We start from the raw sequence: 27,835 nt of genomic DNA on the forward strand, positions 1-27,835 counted from the left end.
TAGGACAAATACACAAAACACAAATTAGCACTGAAAGTAAACCTACTGTATGTTATACAGTACAATGTACATAAAAAAAAGCTGTATACAGGAGTGTGCTTGTAAATAACCGGGGACCGGGGATCGAACCCGGGCCACAGCGTTGAGTGCACCGCATCCTAACCACTAGACCAAGTCGGTGATAGTCAGAAATCAGTAGGTCACAAATGTTGTGCTCAATGCTTCATCTGTTTATGAGCCTTCTGTATGTACTATCCTGGTCATAGATTTGCGGTAACACCAGACTACATAATCTACTAGGAATACATTTCAGGAGATTTCAGAGTTAATCAAGAATTTTACATTAATTTGCTAGGCAATAATTAATAAACAAATGTCAAATGTAGAACAAAAAATAGAAGAAAGTTACACAACATGATCAGCATAAAACCAAATAGTTTAGCAATGCAGTTTACAAAAGAGTTAGTAAAGAGTCACTCGCAATAGAGACACACAGAGCCTGTGTGGGAAGTTCTGACTACAGAATGCTTCCCTGAGTGTTTCACCAAATCTCCTTAAATACCCAAACCATCACAAACACTCCCGTATTCAAAGTAAAAAAAGCTTTGCAAACCCTTTGTTGGGACAGGATGTTACCTAAAACCAAATAGCACCTAGGGTAAAAACCAACATCTGGAACATTCCTCATTTCAGTAGGACAGAATATTTTCCCAAACCCGATGTCTTTAATTTTTGGCTGTTCTACTGATATGGGACTGAGATCATTTCTCCAATCACACTGAGACCCTTAAAATAATACCAAACATGCAAAGGTAAAATTCATACATTCCTAAAATGTAATTATTATGGTATGCAAGTATAGTAGCTTGAATTCCGGTAACTTCTAAGTCACCTTTCCATGACCTGGCCATAGCCCCAGGAGGAAAAGAGGGTGGCTCAAGGATGGGTGAGAGGGCAGCTGAACAAATGGCTTTCTCTCCTCAGATTAAAGAGATCCTTTGCTCAGAATAAAAAGTTTATTGTTTTGTTGCATGGTAGTTCCAAGGGTCTGGCCTCATGAAGTTGCATGGCAGTTCTCGGGGTATGACCTCATGAAGAGATCTAACCATCCTTACACAGTGCACGCAGCTTAGCGCTTATCCACAGCTTCTGCTTGGAGCGTGTGGTAATGGTCTTAGAGATGGTCACGTTATCAATGCACTTGCTGATGTAGCTGGTCACTGATGATGTGTACTCCTCCAAGTTGATGGAATCGCTGTTGTTTGCAGCCTTCCTAAACAGGTCCCAATCAGTGCATTCAAAGCAGTCCTGAAGAGCAGACATAGATCCTGCTGGCAAGGTTTTCACCTGCTTTCGAGCTGGACTTGAACACCTGTTAAGTTGTCTGCATGCTGGGATCAGCATAACAAAGATGTGGTCTGAGTAGTCAAGGTGGGGGTGGGGCTTCGCCCAGTATGTGCCCGGGATGTTTGTGTAAACATCCTGCATGTTTTCCCCTCTGTTTGCAAAGTACTAATGTAGTTTAGGGAGCACAGTCCCGAGTCCACAGTCCCTGGTTGAAATCTCCTGTAGAGCACACATAGCCCCTCCTTAGCATTAGCGCTAGGTGTAATGTACACTCCAAGCACAATAGCATCTGGTTAAACTTTCCAGTTCACTTTTGATTTCCCCTATTCCATCCTTCTGCTGCAAACGATGCCGAGGTCTGGAGGCCTGGTCCATGAAGCAAGCCGAGGTCGCGTTGCTTCTCCCACAGATCATCAATATTTATGTTGTTTCTGTGTTTCTGGAGTGTTTGGTACATGTATGGTACACAAGGACACCTGTTGATCCAATATCTATAAGTTGCATAAGGCGAGCTACAAAATAAAAGTAGCACCAATTTGGATCCGGAGCGGCTGCTGCAAGCTACTGCCACACCACCATCTTGGATCATTATAATGGACAATGGACCTATCAAGCCATGCACCTGTATATGCCTAATGTGTTTCAATAGAATTTGCATTAATACATTATAAAGACTGAATTCTAGCATTCTAAATAATGAGCAGATTGTAGCACATATGAAAATGGAAATCAAACACTAAGAGAATGACAATGGAAAATATTTAAATCTGTACTGTGGGATGCCTATAAAGCTTGTGGAAAAATTAAATTAAAGAAACTACATTAACTAAAAAATTAAGCAGAAATTCCATAAATTACAACAAAAAAAACATTCTGAAAAAATGAATTAAAAAAATAAAAGAAAATAATGTGCAAATAAAACAATGCAATTATGAAGCTGGAAGTAGGCTGATAAAGCCATTTGGGTGTCAAAGAAGAATTTAACACAATCTAAAAATCCCTATAACAATAATAATAATAATAATAATAATAATAATAATAATAATAATAATAATAATAATGAAGAACAAATAACAAAACTCCTAGAAAGCTTGAGGAAAAATCTTAACGTTGCATGAGAACCAACAAAAATACTCAAAGCCTAAACAGAATGGCTGAAAAAAACAAGCTAAGAACAAAGGCTGAAGACATGGGAAAACAGACCAGACAACTTTAACAAACAGGCAACTAGACTGACACAAAAGGGGAACTTGAATCTTATTGATTCTTTCTTACCAAATTATCTGTGAAAAACTGATTTGAAACAATTTCTATTGTTAAAAGCACTATACAAATAAAAATTTATTCAATTAAATTAAATACACAGAGACTAAAGAGACACAGGTGGAAGCACTGAGGTGGTGTGTATAAGATATCTTTTAAGAATTGGAGTAAAAAGGCATGTTAATGTCATTAATTCTAATTTATCACTTGTTTAAATAATTTTAATAATGTACAGAAAATTTATCTAAATCAGAAATAGATATTTATTTGTAAGTTATTTAAAATGACCCAAGTTAACAGTAAAATAAACACTAGTATAATGTAACAAATCACAGGTATACAGGTGAATAGTATAAAAATATATAAATAAATAAAAATTCTTATCATGTGGAATTAGGTAATCATAAAAATTCAATTCAATTCAATTTAACAAAGAAAATTGTCTCAAAACAGCTTTACACAGATAATGTGGTGATAAAGAATTAATAAGATGTTGTTTTAAGTGTAAGTTTGTCCCTGATGAGCAAGCTGGTGGTAACTGTAGCAAGGAAAATTCCCCGAGATAATCGGGAATGGTCATAAGGAAGAAACCTTAAGAGGAACCAGTCTTAAGAGGGAACCCATCCTCATCTGGGTGGTAGCGAATGTCCATTTATTACAAATAAATTATGTTGAGGTTTGCAGTGATTGTAATCAGATGCAAACTGTAGTACTGAGTCAGTGTAGCAGACTGTTGGCATTAACTACAGTCCAAGTTCAAATCCTCAGTGTTCCTGTTCTTACACTGTAATTTCATGAATTCCCAGGGCATTGATGAGAAACCATCAACTGTTGTATGAAAGGTAAGGACACTGTGCAGTTGGGGACTCCAACAAGACTTGCTATGGCAGCATAACTAAATGGGGGAAACAGAAGGTAACACAGAAATGAGTGATCTCTGGGGTAAGAGACGGCCTCTGGGGTGAGGGGACGACAGCATACAAATATACCATTTCACTGAACACTCTATATCCATGATCCCTTCAGATCTGCTCCTTTACCTAAGAAAAATCTACTGATAAAAGACTTGACTAAATAAATGTTTTCAGCCTCAACTTGAACATTGAGACTGTGTCTAAGTCCCAAACACTGATTGGAAGGCTGTTCCATAACTGTGGAACTTTATAAGAGAAAGAGCTGCCCCCTGCTGTAGTCTTCATTATTTGAGGTACCAACAAATAGCCTGCACCTTTTCATCCAAGTACACGTGGGGGATCATATTGGTACAGAGGTTCGCTCCAATACTGCGGCAAGAGACCTTTAAGTGCTTTATATGTCAGTACTAGTATTTTATAATCAATGCGAGATTTTATTGGGAGCCATTGTACACTAATTAAAACAGGGGTGATGTGGTCATATTTTCTAGATCTAGTTAGGACTCTGCATTCTGAACTAACTGAAGCTGATTTATGCACTCTCTTGAACACTTAAACACATGAGATAAACAGTGTAGGGTTTAAATCACTGTAATGTTAATGTAAATGGAAGCAGGGCAAAGATCGTGGGCCCTTGTTATTATGGATGAAGTCAGTTGCGGATGGAAACAATCGGTTTTGTGGCATGAGATTTTGGTTCTGATGGTCCACAGTCTACTGCCAGAGGGAAGTGATTCAAAAAGTCTGGTGGAGGATTGCAGCCAATCACCATCTCTGTAGACACACTGACACACAATGACACTCTGCAGTTTGTCTTTGTGTTAAGCAGAGGCAGCAGATGGTGATGTAGAAGGGAAGTATAGATTTAATGATGGGGTTTAGAAGTGCACCATCATTTTCTTTGGTAAGTTGAACTTCTTCAGCTGTTGCTGGGAATACAACCGCTGGTATGCTTTTTTTTTTTTTTTAATGAGAGAGTTGATATTCAGCTTCTACTTGGACAGGCACGAAATTGCCGGTCCGTGGTGGAACAAGCCCAACACTTTAATACATCCACTGGGTCCATCTTTTGGCCAGACTATTCTGTCAGGAGCTCACAGGACACAATGCACAGCCAGAGCACGGGTGACAAGGTAAGTAAGGACCCAAATGCAGGATGCCACAGGAGTAAGGGTAAGGTGAAAACAGGTTTTGATGGGGCAAAGGCAAAAACAAAGTCCAATAAACAGTCCAGGGTCAAAACAGTCCAAAAAATCCAAAGCTGGCAAACAGAACAATATAGGCAGGGGACCCTGTTACCCTTAGTACAACACTGATTGATATCTATTAAAATAATCATGAGCCCAATACCTTCTTTTCAACAACTTAAAACAAATTGCACAAATAAGGCTATGCATGTTGTGGCACGTTAGAGTAAGGAGTAAGGAGTTTCTTTCATCATTTATTACTTTCACAATTTCATGCGTGCTGTTGAACTGATGCTGAACTGTATGTTTGTGCTAAGTAGATATCACCAAGTAGCAATCAAAAAAGAGATCAAACTCGCCCCTGATAAGTGACTTGCTGCATGCTTGAACATTTAGTTTAGTTTTTTTTCCAATCAAATAAAGTAGACAAATGGCATATTTTTTATTTGAGTGACTTGAGTGATTCTGAGAAACTCCACCATAATGTGGTATGGCAGCTCCCGTGTGTGTAAAAGCAAATCTATCACACTTTCCTATAAATCTTAATAAAGACTCTGTTCACTGCAGTTTGTATAAGAGTCCTGCTTCTGGGTCCTCTTGTGTACACATCACAAGTTTAAGTTCATTAAAATATTTCATGAAAACACTGTTTAGAGTACCGGGAAGTTATTCTAGACATTGAGTCATTGGAAGTCATTGAGACATTCTGGTAAAATCATTTTGGGCATAGACAATAGTGGAAGACTGTAATGAAAGGCTAACATTTTATTAGAGTAAATGAAAATTTAGTTTGTGGCCCAAGACCCTGTGAAGTCATGTTACTTTGTTGATGTTAGTTTTTCTCATAGTGGTGCTCACCTACAGAGAATTTATGACAAGCACTTTCTCATTGTCTATAGGTAAGGGTGTGCTCCAACCCTGTTGTTTTGTTCATCAAAACCAAAACATGGGAAATAACCCCTGCTAATTTACGAGAAATAGATTTTTGTAGCAATAGCTTTTATTTTATTTTTTAATTCAATTTAAATTTTAGTTTTTCAATGCATTAATTACAACTGCCCCTTTTCTCTCTAATGCACATTTTAATTCCCTCCTGGCATTACTGTAAGGGGCGAAACTGTAAGGTTTTATTGCAGAATCTATGTAGGTCAGAACTGATATACAGCATTCATACTGCATATCAGCTACCATTGAAAAAACATCCCAGCCTGTAAGCTCAAAACAATCTTGCAGTCATGTGGCATTCCACTGGCTTTGCTATACTCATTAGAGGCTTATAGGATTGGATAAACACCTTTGCAAACTCCGAAATATGTGTCAACTTCATCCAGGATATTCTTTTCTCCACTTGGAAAGTTATCGTTTTCTTTAGAAATAATAATAAATAATAAAAGTCTCCTGGGACAATCATGAAGAGTATTTTTATAGATGTAAAGTAAGCTGGTTCCTAAAAGCATCATGTGACTTCTCCAGAACTATAGTGCTGGTTTGTGGAGATTGTGAATTGGCAAAGATGACTTGTGTGGATTATCAATTATCTGTACTCAGAGGCTTGCTCTCTATCCCCACTTTTTACTTCCTTTCAGTACATCAACCACATTACCTGTCAGCCAGGAAAGGATGAACTTGTAATTTCTGAAACCATATTCCTATCATAGATCTATGGTATCTTTTTGTAGATTACACAGCTTGCCACCATCTTGGCTTGATAACAGGTGAGACAAATAAGGGGGAAAGATGACTGCATGCAGACAAGTAATTATCACCACCCCTGGCAATTAGGATGGGTAAAAGCGTAAAGTATAATTTCAGTACTCATGTACATAAAGGTCAAAAGATACATATGTACATCATTGAAGTGCTTTGTCGTTGTCATGATGTAGGGTGTCTTTTCATTTTTGTCATTCTTCATCCAGCCCTGGCCAAAGAACTCCCTGGAAATAAAAGCAAGATTGTTGCATTAAGAGCACTACAATAATAATAATAATAATAATAATAATAATAATAATAATAACAACAACAACAACAACAACAACAACAACAATAATAAAAAAAAAATTATATTATATATATATATATATATATATATATATATATATATATATATATATATATATATACACAGTTGTGTTCAAAATTATTCAACCCCCACTGAAATTGATTGTTTTGGTCGGTTTGACATTGATTATGATCATTCAGTCATCCTGCTTACAATTAAATCAAAGAGGCATGTAGGTCAGACAAATATAACATAACATTTATAATGAAATAACCACAAATGTCTTTTCTGAGCTCACATCATTATCAGTTTTATTCAACCCCCAAGTGACATTCAATCTTAGTACTTAGTACAACATCCTTTTACAGTAATAACAGCTTTTAAACGTGAAGCATAGCTTGACACAAGTGTCTTGCAGCGATCTACGGTATCTTCGCCCATTCATCATGGGCAAAAGCCTCCAGTTCAGTCACATTCTTAGGCTTGCGCACTGCAACTGCTTTCTTCAAGTCCCACCAGAGGTTCTCAATCGGATTTAAGTCTGGTGACTGCGATGGCCACTTCAAAATGTTCCAGCCTTTAATCTGCAACCATGCTCTAGTGGACTTGGAGGTATGCTTGGGATCATTGTCCTGTTGAAAGGTCCAACGCCTTCCAAGCCTCAGGTTTGTGACGGACTGCATCACATTGTCATCCAATATCTCCTGGTACTGAAGAGAATTCATGGTACCTTGCACACGCTGAAGCTTCCCAGTACCTGCAGAAGCAAAACAGCCCCAAAGCATGATTGACCCCCCGCCATGCTTCACAGTAGGCAAGGTGTTCTTTTCTTCATAGGCCTTGTTCTTCCTCCTCCAAACATAGCGTTGATCCATGGGCCCAAACAGTTCTAATTTTGTTTCATCAGTCCACAGAACACTATCCCAAAACTTCTGTGGTTTGTCCACATGACTTTTGGCATACTGCAGTCGACTCTTCTTATTCTTTGGGGACAGCAAGGGGGTGCGCCTGGGAGTTCTGGCATGGAGGCCTTCATTACGCAGGGTGCGCCGTATTGTCTGAGCAGAAACTTCAGTACCCACATCTGACAAATCTTTTCTCAGTTCCTCAGCAGTCACACGGGGACTTTTCTCCACTCTACGCTTCAGGTAGCGCACAGCAGTCGAAGTCAGCATCTTCTTTCTGCCACGACCAGGTAGCGTTTCAACAGTGCCCTTTGCCTTGAATTTGCGAATGATGCTTCCTATGGTGTCTCTTGGTATGTTTAACATCTTTGCAATCTTCTTATAGCCATTGCCCTTCCTGTGAAGAGTAATCACCTGTTCTCTTGTCTTCCTGGACCATTCTCTTGACCTCACCATGTTTGTAACCACACCAGTAAATGTCTAGAAGGAGCTGAGTATCACAGTCATTTTAAAGCTGCCTAATTGGTGCTTAATAGGCTTTATTGCTGCTCCCTGATATCCACAGGTGTTTTCAATACCTGATTGAAAACACTTAATTGAACCTCTGTTCTTCAGAGTGGTAGTCTTTAAGGGGTTGAATAATTATGTCAATGAAGAATTCACAAAAGAAACATTTACTACTGTATTACAAAACTAGTTGATGTCATTTTAGTTGCATATGGTTCTTTAAGAAGTCCTTGTAGGATTTCATTCTGAATACAATTACAAATGTACACCAAATTCCCTAAAACCATTTACAGCATTGGGGGTTGAATAATTTTGAACACAACTGTATATATATATATATATATATATATATATATATATATATATATATATATATATATATAACGATTTTTTAAAACAATGTATAATTTTCGCATTTGTGGCATTTTTTTGCACCATGATAATACTGCCTAACAATAAATATATAATGGTTGTCTGTCTAATTCCTTAAAAGGAAGGTAATTTAAAAGAAACGGCAGGAAGAATAAACAATGCAAAAAGTTAAGAAAACAGAGAGTCAAGCCATTGAAAGGCTGGCCCTTTGGGTCCGATCCAACAGACGAGCTACTGAAGCTCAAATTGCTAAAAAAAGTTAATGCTCAATGGATCAGGACTGTTTTGGCAGCAAAAGAGGGACCAATATTCAGCAGATGATCATAATAGTATGCTTGGTCAGTGGTAATTATGTGTTAATCTTACAGTGGTGTGAAAAAGTGTTTGCCTGCTTCATTATTTCTTATTGATTTTGCATGTTTGTCACACTTTTTTATGTTTCAGATCATTAAATGAATTTAAATATTAGTAAAAGATAACACAAGTGAACACAACATGCAGTTTTTAAATTAAGGTTTTTATCATTAAGGGAAAATAAAATCCAAAAATACATAGCCCTGTGTGAAAAAGTGTACCCCCTGTTGAAACTGTGTTCCCCCACCCCCATTGATACTGTGTCATCACATCTGAGTTCAATTTCTCTAGCCACACCCAGGCCTGATTACTGCCACACCTGTTTGCAATCAAGAAATCTTCAAATAGGACTTGCCTGACGAAGTGAAGTAGACCAAAAGAACCTTAAATGCTAGACATCATCAAGTGAAGTGGCTTTTATTGTAATTATTGTAATTAAATTAATAAATATAACATTTTTTTGCATTTGTTAAATGTCAGAATCTAGCGAGGGAGAATTTTTATGTATTTTTATTATCACTTTCATCAAAGTCAGAAGTATACATACACTTCCTTAGTATTTGGTAGAATTGCCCCGAAACTGTTTCACTTGGGCCAAACGTTTTGGGTATCCTTCCACAAGCTTTCTACAATAGTTTGCTGGAATTTTGGCCCACCCCTCTTGACAGAACTGGTGTAACTGGGTCAGGTTTGTAGGCCTTCTTGCTTGCACTCACCTTTTTAGTGCCGCCCCCAAATGTTCTATGGGATTGAGATCAGGGCTTTGTGATAGCCACTCCAGTACCTTGACTTTGTTGTCCTTAAGCCACTTTGTAACTAATTTGTAGGTATGCTTGGGGTCATTGTCCATTTGGAAGACCCATTTGCACCCAAGCTTAAACTTCCTGGCTGATGTCTTCAGATGTTGCTTTAATATATACACATAATTTTCTTTTCTTATGATGCCATCTAAATTGCCACACTTTTGGAGGTCAACAATTCTTTTTCTGATGTCTTGGTGGATTTCTCTTGATTTTCCCATGATGTCAAAGAAAGAGGCTCTATGTTTGAGGTGTGCCTTTATATGCATCCACAGCCTCCAATTAACTCAAATGGAATCAATTAACCTATCAGAGGCTTCTTAAGCTCAGAATGGAATCATCTGGAGTTTTATTTGTTTAAAGGCACGATAAACTTAGCGTATGTATACTTCTGACTTTGATGAAAGTGATAATAAAAATACATAAAAATTCTCCCTCGCTCGATTCAGACATTTAACAAATGCAAAAAATGTTAATATTTATTAATTTAAAACAGAAAAGTTTACTCTGATTTAATGTATGACAGTAAAGAAATAAAAGTTTTTGTGTTTTTTTCTGAAGTGTATGTAAAATCTGGTTTCAACTGTGTATATATATATATATATATATATATATATATATATATATATATATATATATAAAAACAGTGAGCTGGATGAGCGTTTCCTGCGCCTTGTGTCACAGCCTCAGCGCCTTCCCTGACCTGCGCACCGAGGTGTCTGGGTCTTGGGAGGCCCGTGCGTGGCACGTGCTTTTCCAATGTTTCTTGCTGTGTGCGAATGTTATTGGGACTAATGCCGCTTGTGGTAGAGACGCTAGCTAGCTATCTCTCCCCGAGTGCTACATATATGAAGGCTATCAGTTTGCCTACAAAGAGCCACTTGGCTCTGGTAGGTAGGGCTACGCGGCAGGTCAGGCTGCAGGTTGCTTCCACATGATGAGTGTGTTGCAGTCAAACCAGGCTGGCCTGCTATGGGGGATTGTGTGAGCTTCCTTCTGAGCGCCACAGTGACCCCTCCTGGCCTGACCTGGTGACGCTGTAGGTAAGGGCGATTGCTGGTGGGTCCAGGAGACCGCGGTGGCGTTTTAGTGGTACTTCCTCGCCGCTCCAATGGGGCTGCTTGGCGGCAACCTCGCCCTGGTACATCCAGGCACAGCGAAATAGCCCTGAAAGAGAGCGTTGCCATCCGATTCCCGCAGGGAGGTCCTAGGGGAAGCCCGAGGAGAGGCTGGACGACCTGAGGTTCGTCCAAGCCTCTAGTGAACGGGCTGTGGTGCATAAGCCTGATGGCTTGCATCTTGGAGGGCGGTGTGCACCTCATGCTACGGTGCCCGTCCCTCCCCGGCACCACCAGGAGGCCGGTCTGTCGGCCCTGCCACAGGGTGTTCAGGACGCTGCCTCCCTCCAGCAGTTACCTCCCTTATTTCACCAGAAAGTTTATTGCGGATGGGTCATCCGCCACCTCTCAGAGGGCTTCAACGGCCGCAGTACGCTGCTCCTGCCATTCGGGTTCAGGAGGACTGTCTATTGCCTATATTTTTTTTATATAAATTGCCTATATTTTAGAGTACTCAGTGTGAAGCTTGTATAGCAGCATATATTTACTGTCCTCTAAACTATACATATATGTCAAAATAGCTGGCAACAAAGGTGATTACATTCTAAGTGATAACAGCTGTATGTCACTTAACCATGCAAAGCCATACTGACCACTGAATTGGAGAATTGGTACCTCATGACAAAGAATGGTCCCCTTCCCAAGGACCTATCATGACTAAAATATTGATATCCAGGCATCAAAAATACACTTAGAAAAGATAATTGATGCAACCACATTTCAGACAAAGAAAATCCAAATTTGAATTAGATGATAAATGAAACAACTTTTTTGTTCTGTGAAACAATACTCCTAATGTTCAGATGTTCACCTAAAAGTGCTTTTGGTTTCAAAACCCCGCTGTTCACACATCACAACGTGTCCATAGTCCAGAACAGATGAATAAATTGCTTAATATCCGAGCAGGTTGTGATGAAAACTTCTGCCGCAAGTAGATGACTAGAGGTAACTAGAATATATATACAGTTTTTCCCCTAAATAGCATTTTGTTATTTTTAATTGTGCATTTTTAAAGCACAAATCCATGTAGAGGCTTTTAGACACAACACGAACCAGTAGTGCACACATAGAAAAAAAAAAAGTAAAAAAAGCACACCACAAAACGTAGATTAGATTTTTTCGTAATTAATACGTTTAACTGTGCAAGTAGAACTTAGAATGGCTCCTGACAAATGTGTATAAACACAAAAAAAAGGCCTGCTAGGTGTAAAAAGTAGAGTTGCAAGACCTGCTAGGAGATGACACCATGTCACCACCGCCATTTTCTCTTATTGCTTTAGAGGTTGCAGAAGCACAAGGTCCACTTGTCAGTGTTCAGACCATACACCTCTTACAGAAGGAAGTTTCTTCTGAAGCTGCCTCTCAAGAAAGCGTGCAAACATTTTGCTGAAGAAAACCCGTCCAAGAGCATGAACCCATCCAAGAGCATGAACCTGTGGTCTGATAAACTTGTTTGGCTCAGATATTGTCCAACATGTGTGGTGATGCCCTGGTGCGAAGAACCAAAAAAAATGGGGCTTTGTGGTGGTAAAATCATGGTCTGGGGCTGCATGAGTGCTGCTGGCACTGGGGAGCTGTGGTTTATTGAGGGAAGCATGGATTCATGGATTCACATGTAATATGACATTCTGAAGCAGAACCTGATGCCCTCCCTTCAGAAAATGGGCTGAATTGCAGCAACATATAATTGACTCAAAACACACCACCAAGATGACAACTGCCTAGCTGAAGGAGAAGGTAATTTAGTGGCTAGGTATGTCTCCAGACCTGAACCTTATTGAGCCCCTGTGGGGCATCCTCAAGCAGAAAGTGGAGAAGCATCATGTGTTTACAAGCCAGCAGCTCTGTGATGTCAATATGGAGGAGTGGAAGAGGATCCCAGCAACAACCTATGTAGCTCTGGTAAATTTCATGCCCAGGAGGATTAAGGCAATGCTAAATATCAATGGTGTTCAAACAGCAAATACTGCTATACAAGCTTCACATTGACTATAAAATATATCCAATTTCCATTTCTATACTATTGTCACCAGAGAATATATATATATATATATATATATATATATATATATATATATATATATATATATATATATATATATATATATATATATAATGTCACCTGTTAGTGGGTGGGACATATTAGGCAGCAAGTAAACATTCTGTCCTCAATGTTGATGTGGTAGAAGCAGAAAAAATAAGCAAGCATACCTTAGACATCATAAGATAAAAAAATGTAGATGTTGTTACAGTAAGCACGTTCTTGTCTTTGACTCATATTTTTATATTTAAAGCTATATACATACTTATACATGTTTAAATATAGCACTAAAAATATACAATGATACAACCCTATTTACATGTATGTTATCTTTAAAAAGCATTAAGGTTTTCAAACTCTTATTTGAACTGACTGAATGCTTAAAATACCAAAAATATACGTACTCATATGGGATGACTTTGAAAACCAGATGGTCCAGCAGGGTGAGCTGCTCTGCAATCTCCAAAGCTGAATGGTTTTCAAAGGGTTCTGCTTTCCCATCCTCAGCCTCTCAAGCACACAGATAAATAAACACATGCCCGGGAATGGTATTTTATATAATTTAAATCAGAAATAAAAACAGCTTTATACCCCATAGCATCTCACTCACCATCTGTAGCACATCATCCAGAGTGATCTGATTGTCACCAGGGTCCTCCTGTGTAAGTGTCCTATCAGATAAATGATTAAGCACTATTTATACAATATAATAAAAAAAAAAGTTGTCTAAGTAAAATACTATTGAAAGAGTTGTAGAAAAAGATGTAAACAAAAGGGATAATGAGATGTTATTAAAATATAGCATATCGAAGGTAACTTACATATAAACAAGACTTCGAATAATTTTTCTTTTTTTTATTAGAATCCATTTTAAAACTAATGTTTACAAAAAAAGAATTGAAGGGAATACAATTGTGTTACATCTGATATGTAGTGTGGAGTATTCTGAATATCTGGGTGAATATCTGGGTGTTCTGTAATGTTGGTCTACCTTATGATGTTGGCTGCTGCTTTTCTTTCCTGAGTCAGCAGCTCAGGATCATGCATAACTTCCTCCAAGAAGCAGATCACGTTCATTTTTAATTGTGTGTTGGTCTCAAAGTCCTAGCCATACATTTTGATAGGAGGATTTAGAAGTGAGACCACAGTTGTCAACAGCAGCGCATACTACGTAATTACTGTGTGTTAATTTTATGTACGTTATTTTCCCAATTGCAAACATTGTGTGGATGGATAAAGTATGGATTAATTTACTTTCCAAAAACATGAAAATCATTAAAACCAAAAAAGAATTGTGCAAAAGTGATTGTTTAAGGGTTGTTTGTCAAATTTACCCAGCTCAGCAGATTTTTGAGATAACAGTAGATGTACTAGTATAAAATTATAGAAGATTGGCTGGTCAATCGGACACCTACTGCTAAATAGTAGAAAAAAGGTTAAACAAAAGAGTGCCATATGACCTTTCACCTGGGAATGTTTGGATACCCAGTGCCTCAGCACATTAAGTACTCGGTTAGTTGCTGCACGGCGAATTACAAACTCCTTATCTCCATTCCTCTGGTCTGTGGGGAATCCTGGTAACAAATAAAAAAAAACTTAATGACTGTTTGCCTAGCAACTAATCCCTGACTTTAATCTTGTTATTGCATATCACTCTTGCAGTTGAAACAAAACAGTGATACCTGTGCTAGCCAGGGACATGCGCCGGTATTTCTCCTTGGTTGGTGTGCCCTCATTGGCACCCGCTGTGGCAATAGCAAAAGCAGATGCTGCTGAAAGTGCACTGCGGTTGTTCTCTATTTCTCGGCCAGATGACATCATCATACCATTGTTGTATGAAAACAGTGAAAAATCTACAAAGTTAGAAAAGAATCTCTTATTGATGCTGAAAGTTATTACAGGAGACCAATCATTTTTCTATACTAGATACAGAACATATAATTTAAGTAATTTAGTGTTAGAATATCACATATATGTATAATCATTCAGAGGATTCTTGTTTGGTAAGATGTAAGTTGGGGTTGTGCAACAAGTCCTATTGAGGGTTTAATGTAATTCAATAAAGTATTCAATATGCCGAACAAAAATACCATTTGCTCACAAACTAGTCTGTTTAAATAATGAAGTAAATTCCATTTAATTATTTTATCAGCGACATGATAAATAAAATATGTGACAAACACAAGCACCTATAACCTTACATTTTGAATGGAAGAACTTCTTATTAAAAACCCAAGAGCTGTCACATTGTCTCAGTAGCACCAGCAGAGCACTGGACTACAGGACCACAAACCATTCACCTAGAAACCACTTGCTGGTGCTGAGAATAGACCTATATTGACAACCTAAAGATACAGTGTATGTGATTACTGAAGATTGTAGCACTTCTGCAATAGATAAATAAAATAAAGATTATTTCCATTTTGAGTATAGTTCCTATCAAGGCTTCTTCCCACTATGCACCTCAGGGTTACAGCTTATCGTGATACATTTATTAATTTATATCCTGAATACAAATTATATCCTGAATCTATCTATTTATAAAAAAAAGCTGCTTTAGGATATATAATTTAGAATATATGTATATACACTCACCGGCCACTTTATTAGGTACACCTGTCCAACTGTTCGTTAACGCAAATTTCTAATCAGCCAATCACATGGCAGCAACTCAAAGCATTTAGGCATGTAGACATGGTCAAGACGATCTGCTGCAGTTCAAACCGAGCGTAGGAATGGAAAAGAAAGGTAATTTAAGTGACTTTGAACGTGGCATTGTTGTTGGTGCCAGACGGGCTGGTCTGAGTATTTCAGAAACTGCTGATCTACTGGGATTTTCACGCACAACCATCTCTAGGGTTTACAGAAAATGGTCCGAAAAAGAGAAAATATCCAGTGAGTGGCAGTTCTGTGGGAGCAAATGCCTTGTTGATGCCAGAGGTCAGAGGAGAATGGCACTGGTTTGAGCTGATAGAAAGGCAACAGTAAGTCAAATAACCACTTGTTACACCCGAGGTATGTAGAAGAGCATCTCTGAACGCACAACACGTCGAACCTTGAGGCGGATGGGCTACAGCAGCAGAAGACCACACCGGGTGCCACTCCTGACAGCTAAGAACAGGAAACTGAGGCTACAATTCGCACAGGCTCACCAAAATTGGACAATAGAAGATTGGAAAAACGTTGCCTGGTCTGATGAGTCTCGATTTCTGCTGTGACATTCGGATGGTAGGGTCAGAATTTGGCGTCAACAACATGAAAGCATGGATCCATCCTGCCTTGTATCAACGGTTCAGGCTGGTGGTGGTGGTGGTGTAATGGTGTGGGGGATATTTTCTTGGCACACTTCGGGCCCATTAGTACCAATTGAGCATCGTGTCAACGCCTCAGCCTACCTGAATATTGTTGCTGACCATGTCCATCCCTTTATGACCACAGTGTACCCATATTCTGATGGCTACTTCCAGCAGGATAATGCGCCAAGTCATAAAGCGCGAATTATCTCAGACTGGTTTCTTGAACATGACAATGAGTTCACTGTACTCAAATGGCCTCCACAGTCAGCAGATCTTAATCCAATAAAGCACCTTTGGGATGTGGTGGAACGGGAGATTCACATCATGGATGTGCAGCCGACAAATCTGCAGCAACTGCGTAATGCTATCATGTCAATATGGACCAAAATCTCTGAGGAATGTTTCCAGCACCTTGTTGAATCTATGGCACAGAGGATTAAGGCAGTTCTGAAGGCAAAAGAGGGTCCAACCCAGTACTAGCAAGGTGTACCTAATAAAGTGGCCAGTGAGTGTATAATGAGAGCGAGAGAGAGAGAGAGAGAGAGAGAGAGAGAGAGAGTCACTACACCCTAACATTTCAGTATTTTAGCATATCTTCTCAAGGGACAATATTTTAGAAAATAAACTTAGATATACAGTTGTGTTCAAAATTATTCAACCCCCAATGCTGTAAATGGTTCTAGGGAATTTAGTGTACATTTGTAATTGTATTCAGAATGAAATCCTACAAGGACTTCTTAAAGAACCATATGCAACTAAAATGACATCAATTAGTTTTGTAATACAGTAGTAAATGTTTCTTTTGTGAATTCTTCATTGACATAATTATTCAACCCCTTAAAGACTACCACTCTGAAGAACAGAGGTTCAATGAAGTGTTTTCAATCAGGTATTGAAAACACCTGTGGATATCAGGGAGCAGCAATAAAGCCTATTAGGCACCAATTAGGCAGCTTTAAAATGACTGTGATACTCAGCTCCTTCTAGACATTTACTGGTGTGGTTACAAACATGGTGAGGTCAAGAGAATGGTCCAGGAAGACAAGAGAACAGGTGATTACTCTTCACAGGAAGGGCAATGGCTATAAGAAGATTGCAAAGATGTTAAACATACCAAGAGACACCATAGGAAGCATCATTCGCAAATTCAAGGCAAAGGGCACTGTTGAAACGCTACCTGGTCGTGGCAGAAAGAAGATGCTGACTTCGACTGCTGTGCGCTACCTGAAGCGTAGAGTGGAGAAAAGTCCCGTGTGACTGCTGAGGAACTGAGAAAAGATTTGTCAGATGTGGGTACTGAAGTTTCTGCTCAGACAATACGGCGCACCCTGCGTAATGAAGGCCTCCATGCCAGAACTCCCAGGCGCACCCCCTTGCTGTCCCCAAAGAATAAGAAGAGTCGACTGCAGTATGCCAAAAGTCATGTGGACAAACCACAGAAGTTTTGGGATAGTGTTCTGTGGACTGATGAAACAAAATTAGAACTGTTTGGGCCCATGGATCAACGCTATGTTTGGAGGAGGAAGAACAAGGCCTATGAAGAAAAGAACACCTTGCCTACTGTGAAGCATGGCGGGGGGTCAATCATGCTTTGGGGCTGTTTTGCTTCTGCAGGTACTGGGAAGCTTCAGCGTGTGCAAGGTACCATGAATTCTCTTCAGTACCAGGAGATATTGGATGACAATGTGATGCAGTCCGTCACAAACCTGAGGCTTGGAAGGCGTTGGACCTTTCAACAGGACAATGATCCCAAGCATACGTCCAAGTCCACTAGAGCATGGTTGCAGATTAAAGGCTGGAACATTTTGAAGTGGCCATCGCAGTCACCAGACTTAAATCCGATTGAGAACCTCTGGTGGGACTTAAAGAAAGCAGTTGCAGTGCGCAAGCCTAAGAATGTGACTGAACTGGAGGCTTTTGCCCATGATGAATGGGCGAAGATACCCGTAGATCGCTGTAAGACACTTGTGTCAAGCTATGCTTCACGTTTAAAAGCTGTTATTACTGTAAAAGGATGTTGTACTAAGTACTAAGATTGAATGTCACTTGGGGGTTGAATAAAACTGATAATGATGTGAGCTCAGAAAAGACATTTGTGGTTATTTCATTATAAATGTTATGTTATATTTGTCTGACCTACACGTGCCTCTTTGATTTAATTGTAAGCAGGATGACTGAATGATCATAATCAATGTCAAACCGACCAAAACAATCAATTTCAGTGGGGGTTGAATAATTTTGAACACAACTGTATTTTAGAGTAGTCAAACATGTTCATCATGTTCATGTTTTCACCTGCTTGACAGGACCATACAAATGTATGTATCTTGTATAGAAGAAGTTAAAATGTGGTGCTTTTAGTACAATTCTCTCATATTGACCAATGGATGTTCAACATCGCACCTCATGGCAGAGAACTCCCAGAGGATTTGAGAAATTGAATTGTTGCTCTCCAAAAAGATTGCCTAGACTAAAAGATGTTTAGAAACACCCTGAAACTAAATTACAGTACAGTGACCAGGGTTATACAGATTTTCCAAGACAGTTTTTAATCAAAACAGGCCTTGCAAGGGTCAATAAAAGACGTTTATTCAAGGAGAGAAAAGGAACAGTAACACTGGTTGCTTCAGTGTGCTGGAAGTGTACAGGCCCTGCAGAGGTTGATGATTACAGCCAATCACCTTCTTAGCAGAGTACATTACATGGTGGCTTAGTCTGATGGGTTCTAGGAAGCGGAGTCACACAATATAATGGGGAGGAGAAATTAATTAAATTAATAGAAATGTAATAGAAATATAATTAATAAGTCCCACCTGTAGGCAGACTCTCTTAAGAGATGAGCCCAATGAGGGTGCAAACTTATAGCTTAACAAACTGGTGAATAGAGATGCAGCTGTTGATATACCCATAAAATCCCACGAATCTTAACAGCCATACCCGTAAACAGCCCTCTATGCGGGGCTCAGCAGCGGGGCCACAACCTACACACGGGGCTTGAAGGCAGAGCCATGCCCTTTTTGTGAGGCATGGCGGTGTAGCCAAGCTATACACCCAAAGCGGCATTCTCAGGGTGGTAGGAAAGGCTGGGTGGCATTCTTGGATTGGCAAGCAGGCTGGGCGGCACCCCCAGCAAAGATCCTAGGCTAAGTGACATCCTCAGTGGGGACCAGAGGCTGGGCGATGGCCTCAAAGGGGATCTGAGACTGGATGAGCAGCTCCCTCAGTAGCTCATCTTTAATCTGTTGGTAAACCATTGATTCTGCATTATGTGCTTCGAAGTGCAGCTTTGCACTGGTCCCTGCTGTTGTGGGGTTTGCAAACATAGAGCAATGTCATTAAGTGCCGACAAATCTGCATCAACTGCGTGATGCTATCATGTCAATATGGACCAAAATCTCTGAGGAATGCCACGAAGGATTAAGGCAGTTCTGAACGCAAAAGGGGGTCCAACCCGGTACTAGTAAGGTATGTGTATATATATATATATATATATATATATATATATATATATATATATATATATATATATATATATATATACCCTTCCACTTCGTTAACAAATAAACATTCCCAGGTGAGCTATTGGGAAATGCACCCATGAAGCCTACTCCCAAAATCTCTCATTGTTGCTTTTGATGCCATTTGCTTCAAATATAAAAAAATTCTAACTGCTTTAAGTATGTACATATTTTCATATGTTTTTCTCTGAAATATTCGTTATAAATTTAATTTGTTCTAAAAAAAAAAGATGTTTTGTACAAAGTCAGACAAAGAGCTGTTTTAGGTATTAAATGCACCTTTTCTTTATATGGCATATTCAACAACGACAAAAATGTGGGACCATCCAGTCATACTTGTCAGGATCTGTTGGGCTTGCAGTGAGAATTTCTGGTTTTGCGATGCACAATTCCAGGGTGGCGACCATCTTGTCTATTTTCCCACACTACCGGGTATTTAAGGGCTCTGAGAACACACACTCCTTGACAGATTATCTCACTCATTTAAGATTTTTTCACCATGACCTGGTCAACAACTTGATTTTGGTCCTACCAGAACCCTATTGACAGATTAATCTGGCAGATTAATCTCTCACTGGCAGAATAACTTGGCCAGTATTAGACCCAGCAGATGCCCCAGACCTGCGATCTTGCCTGACCTCATGAGCAACAGCTGAAGCAGCCACAGGATCAACCACCAGCTCCTGCCACTGCTGTTGCCCTGATGAAAACCCCAAGCAAAATACCCATGGAGCCCCAGTGCTTTTCCAGGGACCCGGACCTCCTGTTCCTTCAACAGTGTGAGCTCTCTCTTGCCAAATATACTCACCAGTTCTTCACTGATAAGAACAGGATTGCTCATGTTTCTCCAGTTATCCAGCTTTTTGATTCAGCACCAGTTTATTGTCATCGCAAAAATCTAATCATCGCAAATCAAGTCCTCTCCCCAGGTCAATCCGACAGTGATCTTCATGAAGGGCATCGCTCTGCCACTGATTTACACAGAGGGTGCCGCTACACCACTAATCTCCACAGAGTACATCGCTTTGCCTCAAACCTTCGCAGAGGGTGTCGCTCCGCATCTGCAGAGAAGCATGCGTCTTCCCCTGTCGAGATCATGAGCTTTGCTGGCAATGTTGCTCCACTCACAAGCTTAGCTGATAATGTCGCTCCACCCCAGGCAATGCTGAGGTCTTTGTTCTGCTCCCCGGCTTCACTGATGTCATGGTTCTCCCCCCAGGCTTTGTTGACAATGTCACTCTGCCACTGAACTCTGCAGAAGACATAGCTCCACCACTGCTCTCCACAGGGGGCATCGCTCTGCCTCAGCTCCAGAGTCCCACTGAGGAAGGCCGCTCAGCTCCCTTGCTCTGTCCAGACGATCGCTCTGCCAGGACTGCTGAGCTCTTTGTTTTGTTGATGTTGTGGCTCCACCCCAGGCTTTGCTGATGACATCGCTTCAGCAGGTAAACTTTTACTCTCTTTTCTGCCTGCTTTCTCATTAGAGGGGGAGTGGTAGCTCAGTAGTTAAGGTGCTGGGTTACTTATCAGAAGGTCGGGGGTTCAAGTTCTGGCATCGCCAAGCTGCCACTCTTGGGCACTTGAGCAAGGCCCTTAACCCTCTGTGCTCCAGAGGAGAATAGAACAACTCACAACTCTCTCAGGATTCTTTCCCTAAGCCACTGGAGGGTATCTGGAGCATTTCTAATATTAAAGGCAGTTTTGCCTTGCCAGTCTTTTTCAATTTACACTTGCTGAAGTGGAAATCACATGATAGAAAAGGGATATGTGTCAGATTGAAAGGCTAAGTTTACCTTCCACAAATAAATTGTGGAACACTGTAAATACAGTGTTCCCATAAAAATTAAAAATGGCATGGAGATGATGAGCTACTGATTATAGGAAATGTGGAGCTAGTTTTGCACAGCTTTAAACAGGTGACTTGCATTAGTCAAAAAGCTCTGATTAACTGGTTGTAACTAACTACTACAGGAAAAGGACAGCCTACCTGAAGAGGTTTTGCATTTGACACTTTTTGGCGTTGAAGGTGATTTGGTAGGTGAAGCCTCTGCATCTGCCTCATCATTCTGAGGTGGGTCGCTGTCCCTTTCCTCCCTCACTGAAATATCTGCAGGAAAAAAGTGAATGATAAATTTATGGATTGTGGTATAATTGCTTTCAGTGATAAATGAATCTGTGTATGATCTAAAAAACATGTGCTGTCTTCCTTGTGTGACATCCTGCCAAGGAGCAAATTAATTCAAGATGTTTCTTATTACTATATTGTTTAGACCCTTTTTGGTTGTTAGCATAACATTGGCAGTGCATATTAATATATTTGACTATACTGAATAAGATCAGGTGTATTGAGTTTGGTATGTAACATCATGGAAGCTGCCATATAGTGACATGTCAATAATCAATGCAATTATTTGAAAAAGAAAGTACGTCATTGTTTCAATTCCATTTTTATCAGGACTTAAATAACAATTGCATTGTACTTACTTTTAAACTTGTTTAACCGAATTTGTTAACATTTATTTATAAAAATAAAGAAACATTTGGAAACCAAATGAGAAAAATAAGCACCTACTTATAAGCTTTCCTATTTATACATTCATTATACACAAGATTAGTCAATCACCAAAAAGTATGACTATCTCAATACAGTCAACCCCCGATAATTCATGGCTCTGAAAATTTGCGGGTTCTAATTTGGAAACTAACTATCAGCAAGTTGCAGAATATCTTAAAATTCACAGGAATCCACAGTGGGACCAAGTGTTCAGAAATGTTAAGAATAACATTTTACACTGTTTTCACTAACAAATTACATAACATTTCTATTATTGTATTAAAGTGATATAATGTCTAGATGAATTCAATAAGAACATAACCCTCGTGAGTTCCGGGGGATTACTGTATAAGACAATTACATTTTTGCCATTCTGGAGCACACAAATGTGTGTCTGCACCATGCCAAGTAAAGACATTAACCATGACCTTAAGGAAACCATTGTTATTTTTCATCAATTTAAGAAGGGTTACTGTATAAGACTTTAAACAATTTACATTGAAAAATACTTTGTATAAATCTTTGCAGAAGAAGCATCCCAGCAAATTCAGAATAAGGTCAGAATAATTCATTCACAGTTATATAAATTAAAAAGAAAACAAGAACTACATCATGACTTACAGGCCTCTGTAAGCACATTTATGTTTTTCTTTTCTGCAGCACAATACAATTTATGCAAGTAAAGTTTTTATGGAAGGCTGGCTAGGAAAAGCTACTTGTCTCCTTAATAAATATGGCAGCACAAAATATAGAAGAATAATTTATCTTAACAAACCAAATCAATGATCAATGTGAAGAGATTTTGTTACCATGTACAATGGTACCTCAGGTTACGAATTTAATTTATTCCGGTTCACCAGTCGCACACTGAATAATTAATATACCAATACAAATTTCCCGATGCGGAATAATAAAAAGTGGTATAATGCGTTTCAAACAACCCCAAATATTCACATAAGAAAAAAATAATACAACCAATATGGACTAATATTATTTAATATTTAGCATTTAATAATGGTGCCTTAACATCTAAAAGAGGAAAACAGTATCTTAACTTGGTAATTTACCACAATGCTTGCGTGATGGAAATGATGTTCGGAGGAAGAGGAGAATTATTGTTTGGAAGGAGAATCTCCACTACGATATAATAATGTATATGATACTGTTCAGTTGTTTAGAATGTTGTCATCCCTTCACTTTTCTCCGTTCACTCAAGTTTGTTGACAGTGATGTGGTGGGCCGTCTCTTATCCAAGAGATCCCTCATGTCTGTGTTACCTTCTGGCTCTCCCTTTTAGTTATGCTGCCATAGCGAGTCTTGCCAGAATCCCCACCTGCACAGTGTCCTTAACTTTTATACAACAATAAGGATACTTAATAATCCATATCTTTCTCTCCCTGTTACCCCTGGTATCAGTGACCAGTGTTCCTGCCCCTTTCCTTTCCTTAGATCTGCCCACTTTATCCCTGCAATATCTAGCGGTATACAAGTAAAATTGTATTGAATTAAATTGTGCTTTTATTTTTCACAATCAGACACCACCAATGGGCCCCTACTCTCTATTCCCTATTCCTACACCTCGCTTCTTACTTCCTAAGCTGCTCTTTATTTTTCTGGCATGCAACTCATTAGCTCTGTATGTATTTAAAATCCCCCTTTGTGTTAGTTTTTGTTAGCTAATTTAATCTGGTGTGTTTCAGATTTTATGGGTTTGTTTTGAGGTGATGTAACATTGATTTATCTAGTTACTAAATCCTAAGAGACTTTGTTCAAGTATTTTTCCCTTTGGATCCTCTGTGGATTATATTTAGCTGTTTCCACTTTTTGTTGTACTTTTGCATTATAATTTCTGGGAGTTATATTTTCCATTTTTTGGTTCTTCCACCTCCTGGTTTGAGTGTCAGGAGCTGGGTGTTACTGCAGTGGCCCTGTCATGTTTTGGGAGCTGCCAGTAGGCCCCAACTCTCTATTCCTTACTTTGTTCGACTCCCTAATCTACCCTTAATGTTTCCACCTGCACCTTGTTAGCTCTGTATGTACTTAAGCTCTCCCTTTAACATTAGATTTAGTTGGCTTTTAATTTTCATCTTGTTTTTTAAATCTGATGTGTTTGTTTCGAGGCGATGTGAGTTATTGGTTCAGAGTTTGTGTGTCTCGTGTCTCCCGCTCTGTCCCTGAGTTTCCCTGAAGTTTGCTGTTTGTTTTACCAAGTCTTCTCTGTAGTTTAGCTTTTAGTTTACCTTACATCTCTAACTGGTTTCATAAACAAGACAGTTCAGTGTTTTTTTGGTGGACTTACCAGTCACCACAGCTAAATCTAAGAGAAAACCTTTGGGGTGTGATAAAATGGGAAAGTCAAAGCATGTAAAATCTGCAGGAATTGCTTGATGCAACCAAGTCAACATTGATCATAATCTTAAAGGAATGTTGCCATAAAAAATTCTAAGAGGGCGACAGTATATAGCATTAGTATTATGTTTCTGCTGAAGTTCTCAAAACTGAGTGACTTCAGTAAATAGCAAAAACAGAAGAACTAGCTTTGTCATTGCAATACTGTAGATATACTTTAAGCTATAACATTCAAACACCTCAGATGAAGTAACCAATATTGAATGTTAATAATCTGGAAAAAATGTATATAAAGCCTTCTCTGCTGGCCTAAACACTATCAGAAGCACTGACCTACATTTGCAACCTAAATTCTCATATTTGTTTCATAAAAATTTATTAATTTATTCCCAACTGTCTATTCTCTTCATTTCGTAGCGTTTCTCTTTACTGCACTACTTCCAGTACGTGTATGTGGATGTTAGATTTTTGTCCAATCAGATTTCACACCCTATGTGCTGCAATGTCCATCTAATCTGCCCAGGGACATCAAAGTCTGTAGTACTGGCCTTTTTTACCATAGTCTCAATAAGAAATTAGTCTGTTTCTTTGACCAATCAGATTTCAAGATAGCTAGAATAGCATCAGCATTTTTTCCTCCTCTGTTTGGTTGGTCAGAGGGAAACTGTTACAGCCAAGTTCGACTGGCAAAACACATCTGTAGTGCGCTGCACACATTAATACATCGGAATTTGACTTTTTTATGCCTATGGAGAAAGAGAAATTAATTTGGTACATAAAAAACATTTAAAAAAAAAACTAGACATTGTGAGAAGAGGTCAGCCAATCCCAAAGCTAGCTAGCTTTGAAATGAAATGATTTGTTTGCCACTTTCAGACCAGCGAATGTGAGCGGTACCACTGGCTTACAGCCTCTGAGGAGCGGTGCAAATTATAAGTCTGCATCTCTGGTGAATAGATTGTATTTAATATAAATGTTTATGTTTTTGTCATGTGTGCCAGATGATGTAGGTGGCACTGTTGCGGTTGTAGTGTAGAGGTTTAGAGCTTGCTTTAGTAAAATGGAATTCACCCTCCCTTTCTCTGTAATCCTATGCGTTGTTATATTGTGGTTTTGTATAATATTGATGATTTCTATAATTGCGACATAATAGTGGTAGTATTAAGAGGTGGATTAAGTCGGGTGAGTCCCCACTGAAGGGAGTCCCTAGGGAGTGGTAGCTCAGTGGTTAAGGTGCTGGGTTACTAAACGGAAGGTTGGGGGTTTAAGCCCCGTTATCGCCAAGCTGCCACTCCTGGGCCCTTAAGCAAGGCCCTTAACCCTCTATGCTCCAGGGGCGCCGTATCATGGCTGACCCTGCGCTCTGACCCCAGCTTCTGAGCAAGCTGGGATATGTGAAGAACGAATTTCACTGTGCTGTAATCTATATGTGTCAAATAAAGGCAATTCTATTCTTCTAAAGGCCCAGGTACCAAATGCACGGCCCCTCACTGCCTGTCGGAGGGTAATAATAATTTACTCAAAGAGCACTATTTACCTAAACCACTGATTATCGCAGAGTGATTTTGATTTCCCAAAAGATGGTGACTCCATTTCCCAATTTGTAGCAGTGTTGAAACAATTATCTGAATACTGAGTCATTTCATACAGCCAACAAACACTACTAGACATTGGTCACAACTACAGAGAGAGACTTTCAATGAACTATAAACTCCCTCTGGGAAATCACTTGAACCATGGACCACTAATCCAGCTCGGCCGGCGCCAAGACCATAACGGAGGGGGAAGCAAGGTGGCATCCTTGCTAAAGTATTGTCTCTTGCGAACAAAATGGATGAACTGCTGCTCCGGATAACTTCACACAAGCGGATTAAGGAATGAAATGTATTGATTTTTATGAAAACATGGCTCAACGACAACATTCCCAGCAGCTCCATTAAGCTCGGGGGTCGCAGTGTTTTCCCTGGGCAGACAGGACAACAGTGGACTCTGGTAAGCGCAGGGGAGCAGGTCTGTGCATTTATGTTAACAAATCATGGTGCATGGACTCTACTGTTACTGAAAGTCATTGCTCTGCTCATTTAGAGTATTTTATGATTAAGTGCAGGCCCTTTTATTTACAGAGAGACTACTCAGCCATTGTTGTAACTGCAGTGTACATTCCTCCAGATGCTAACGCTAAACTAGCTATGGAGGAACTGCATGCAGCTATCAACAAGCAACAGTCTGCACATCCCGAAGGAGCTATCAACCTGAGATCTGTACTACTAACATTTTAACATAATGTCTCCTGCTCCACCAGAGGGGCAACACACTGGATCAGGTATACACAAACATACCTGGGGCATACACGGCCATTCCCCTCCACTATTTGGGTCAGTCTGATCACCTCTCTTTGTTCCTGCTACCCAAATACACACCACTGATCAAAAAGGTGAAACCAGCAAATGTAGAAAGGCATCCAATTCAATTTAATTCATTTTTATTTGTATTATGCTGTTAACAATGAACATTGTCTCAAAGCAGCTTTACACAGATAATGTGGTGATAAAAATTAATAAGATGTTCTTTATAAGTGTAAGTTTGTCCCTGATGCGCAAGCCGTTGGCAACTGTGGCAAGAAAAAACTCCCAGAAATGGCATAAGGAAGAAAACTTGAGAGGAACAAGAGTCAAGATTTAACCCATCTTCATCTGGTTTGCACTGAATGTCCATTTATTACAGATAAACGATGTTGCGGGGTGCAGTGATGGTGATCAGACTGTTGACATTAACTACAGTCCAAATCCATCCTCAACGCTCCTGTTCTTATTTCGTAATTTCATGGAACTCCAGGGCATTGATGAGAAACCAGACAATCCAGACCATCACAGACTACAATACGAACTCAATCATTTTTTTGCTTGCTTCGATCAAGGCATAGGACATTCCACCCCAGCTGCCAAATACCCGAATGATTTTTGTCCAGTTGCACTTAACCCTATTGTTATGAAGTGCTGGACCCACACCCTTACCCACCTGGATAAAAACAAAAAATCTGAATGCTGTTCATTGACTTTAATTCTGCATTCAATACACACCCCTCCACTGTACTTATCACTAAGCTCAGTGACCTCGGTATCTGCACCTCCACTTGCAGATAGATTTTGGAATTTCTCATCGAACAGACCTTAGAGGTACCTTCAACCCTTATTCTGAACACCGGCATCTAACAGGGCTGTGTTCTGAGCCCACTACTTTACTCCCTGTTCACCCATGACTGTTCTCCTCTGCATAACTCCAACATCTTCATCAAGTATGCAGATGATACC

At 39.5% G+C, this 27,835-nt stretch overlaps 1 protein-coding gene across 2 annotated transcripts in view; it reads right to left on the bottom strand.

The window, feature by feature from the left end:
• The window catches only part of rasgrf1 (Ras protein specific guanine nucleotide releasing factor 1), a 242,396-nt gene that overhangs the window by 23,995 nt on the left and 190,566 nt on the right, over positions 1-27,835 (bottom strand). For both annotated transcript variants that reach the window (XM_046864006.1, XM_046864007.1), the window contains 7 exons: positions 21,609-21,728; positions 14,490-14,660; positions 14,275-14,381; positions 13,799-13,911; positions 13,418-13,478; positions 13,212-13,315; positions 6,561-6,645 (listed from right to left, as the gene is read on the bottom strand). In XM_046864006.1, coding sequence (XP_046719962.1) covers positions 6,561-6,645; positions 13,212-13,315; positions 13,418-13,478; positions 13,799-13,911; positions 14,275-14,381; positions 14,490-14,660; positions 21,609-21,728 — 761 coding nt within the window. The remainder of the gene's footprint in view (positions 1-6,560; positions 6,646-13,211; positions 13,316-13,417; positions 13,479-13,798; positions 13,912-14,274; positions 14,382-14,489; positions 14,661-21,608; positions 21,729-27,835) is intronic.

The sequence above is a fragment of the Silurus meridionalis genome, chromosome 13, assembly GCF_014805685.1.
Source record: "Silurus meridionalis isolate SWU-2019-XX chromosome 13, ASM1480568v1, whole genome shotgun sequence".
Lineage (NCBI taxonomy): Eukaryota > Metazoa > Chordata > Actinopteri > Siluriformes > Siluridae > Silurus > Silurus meridionalis.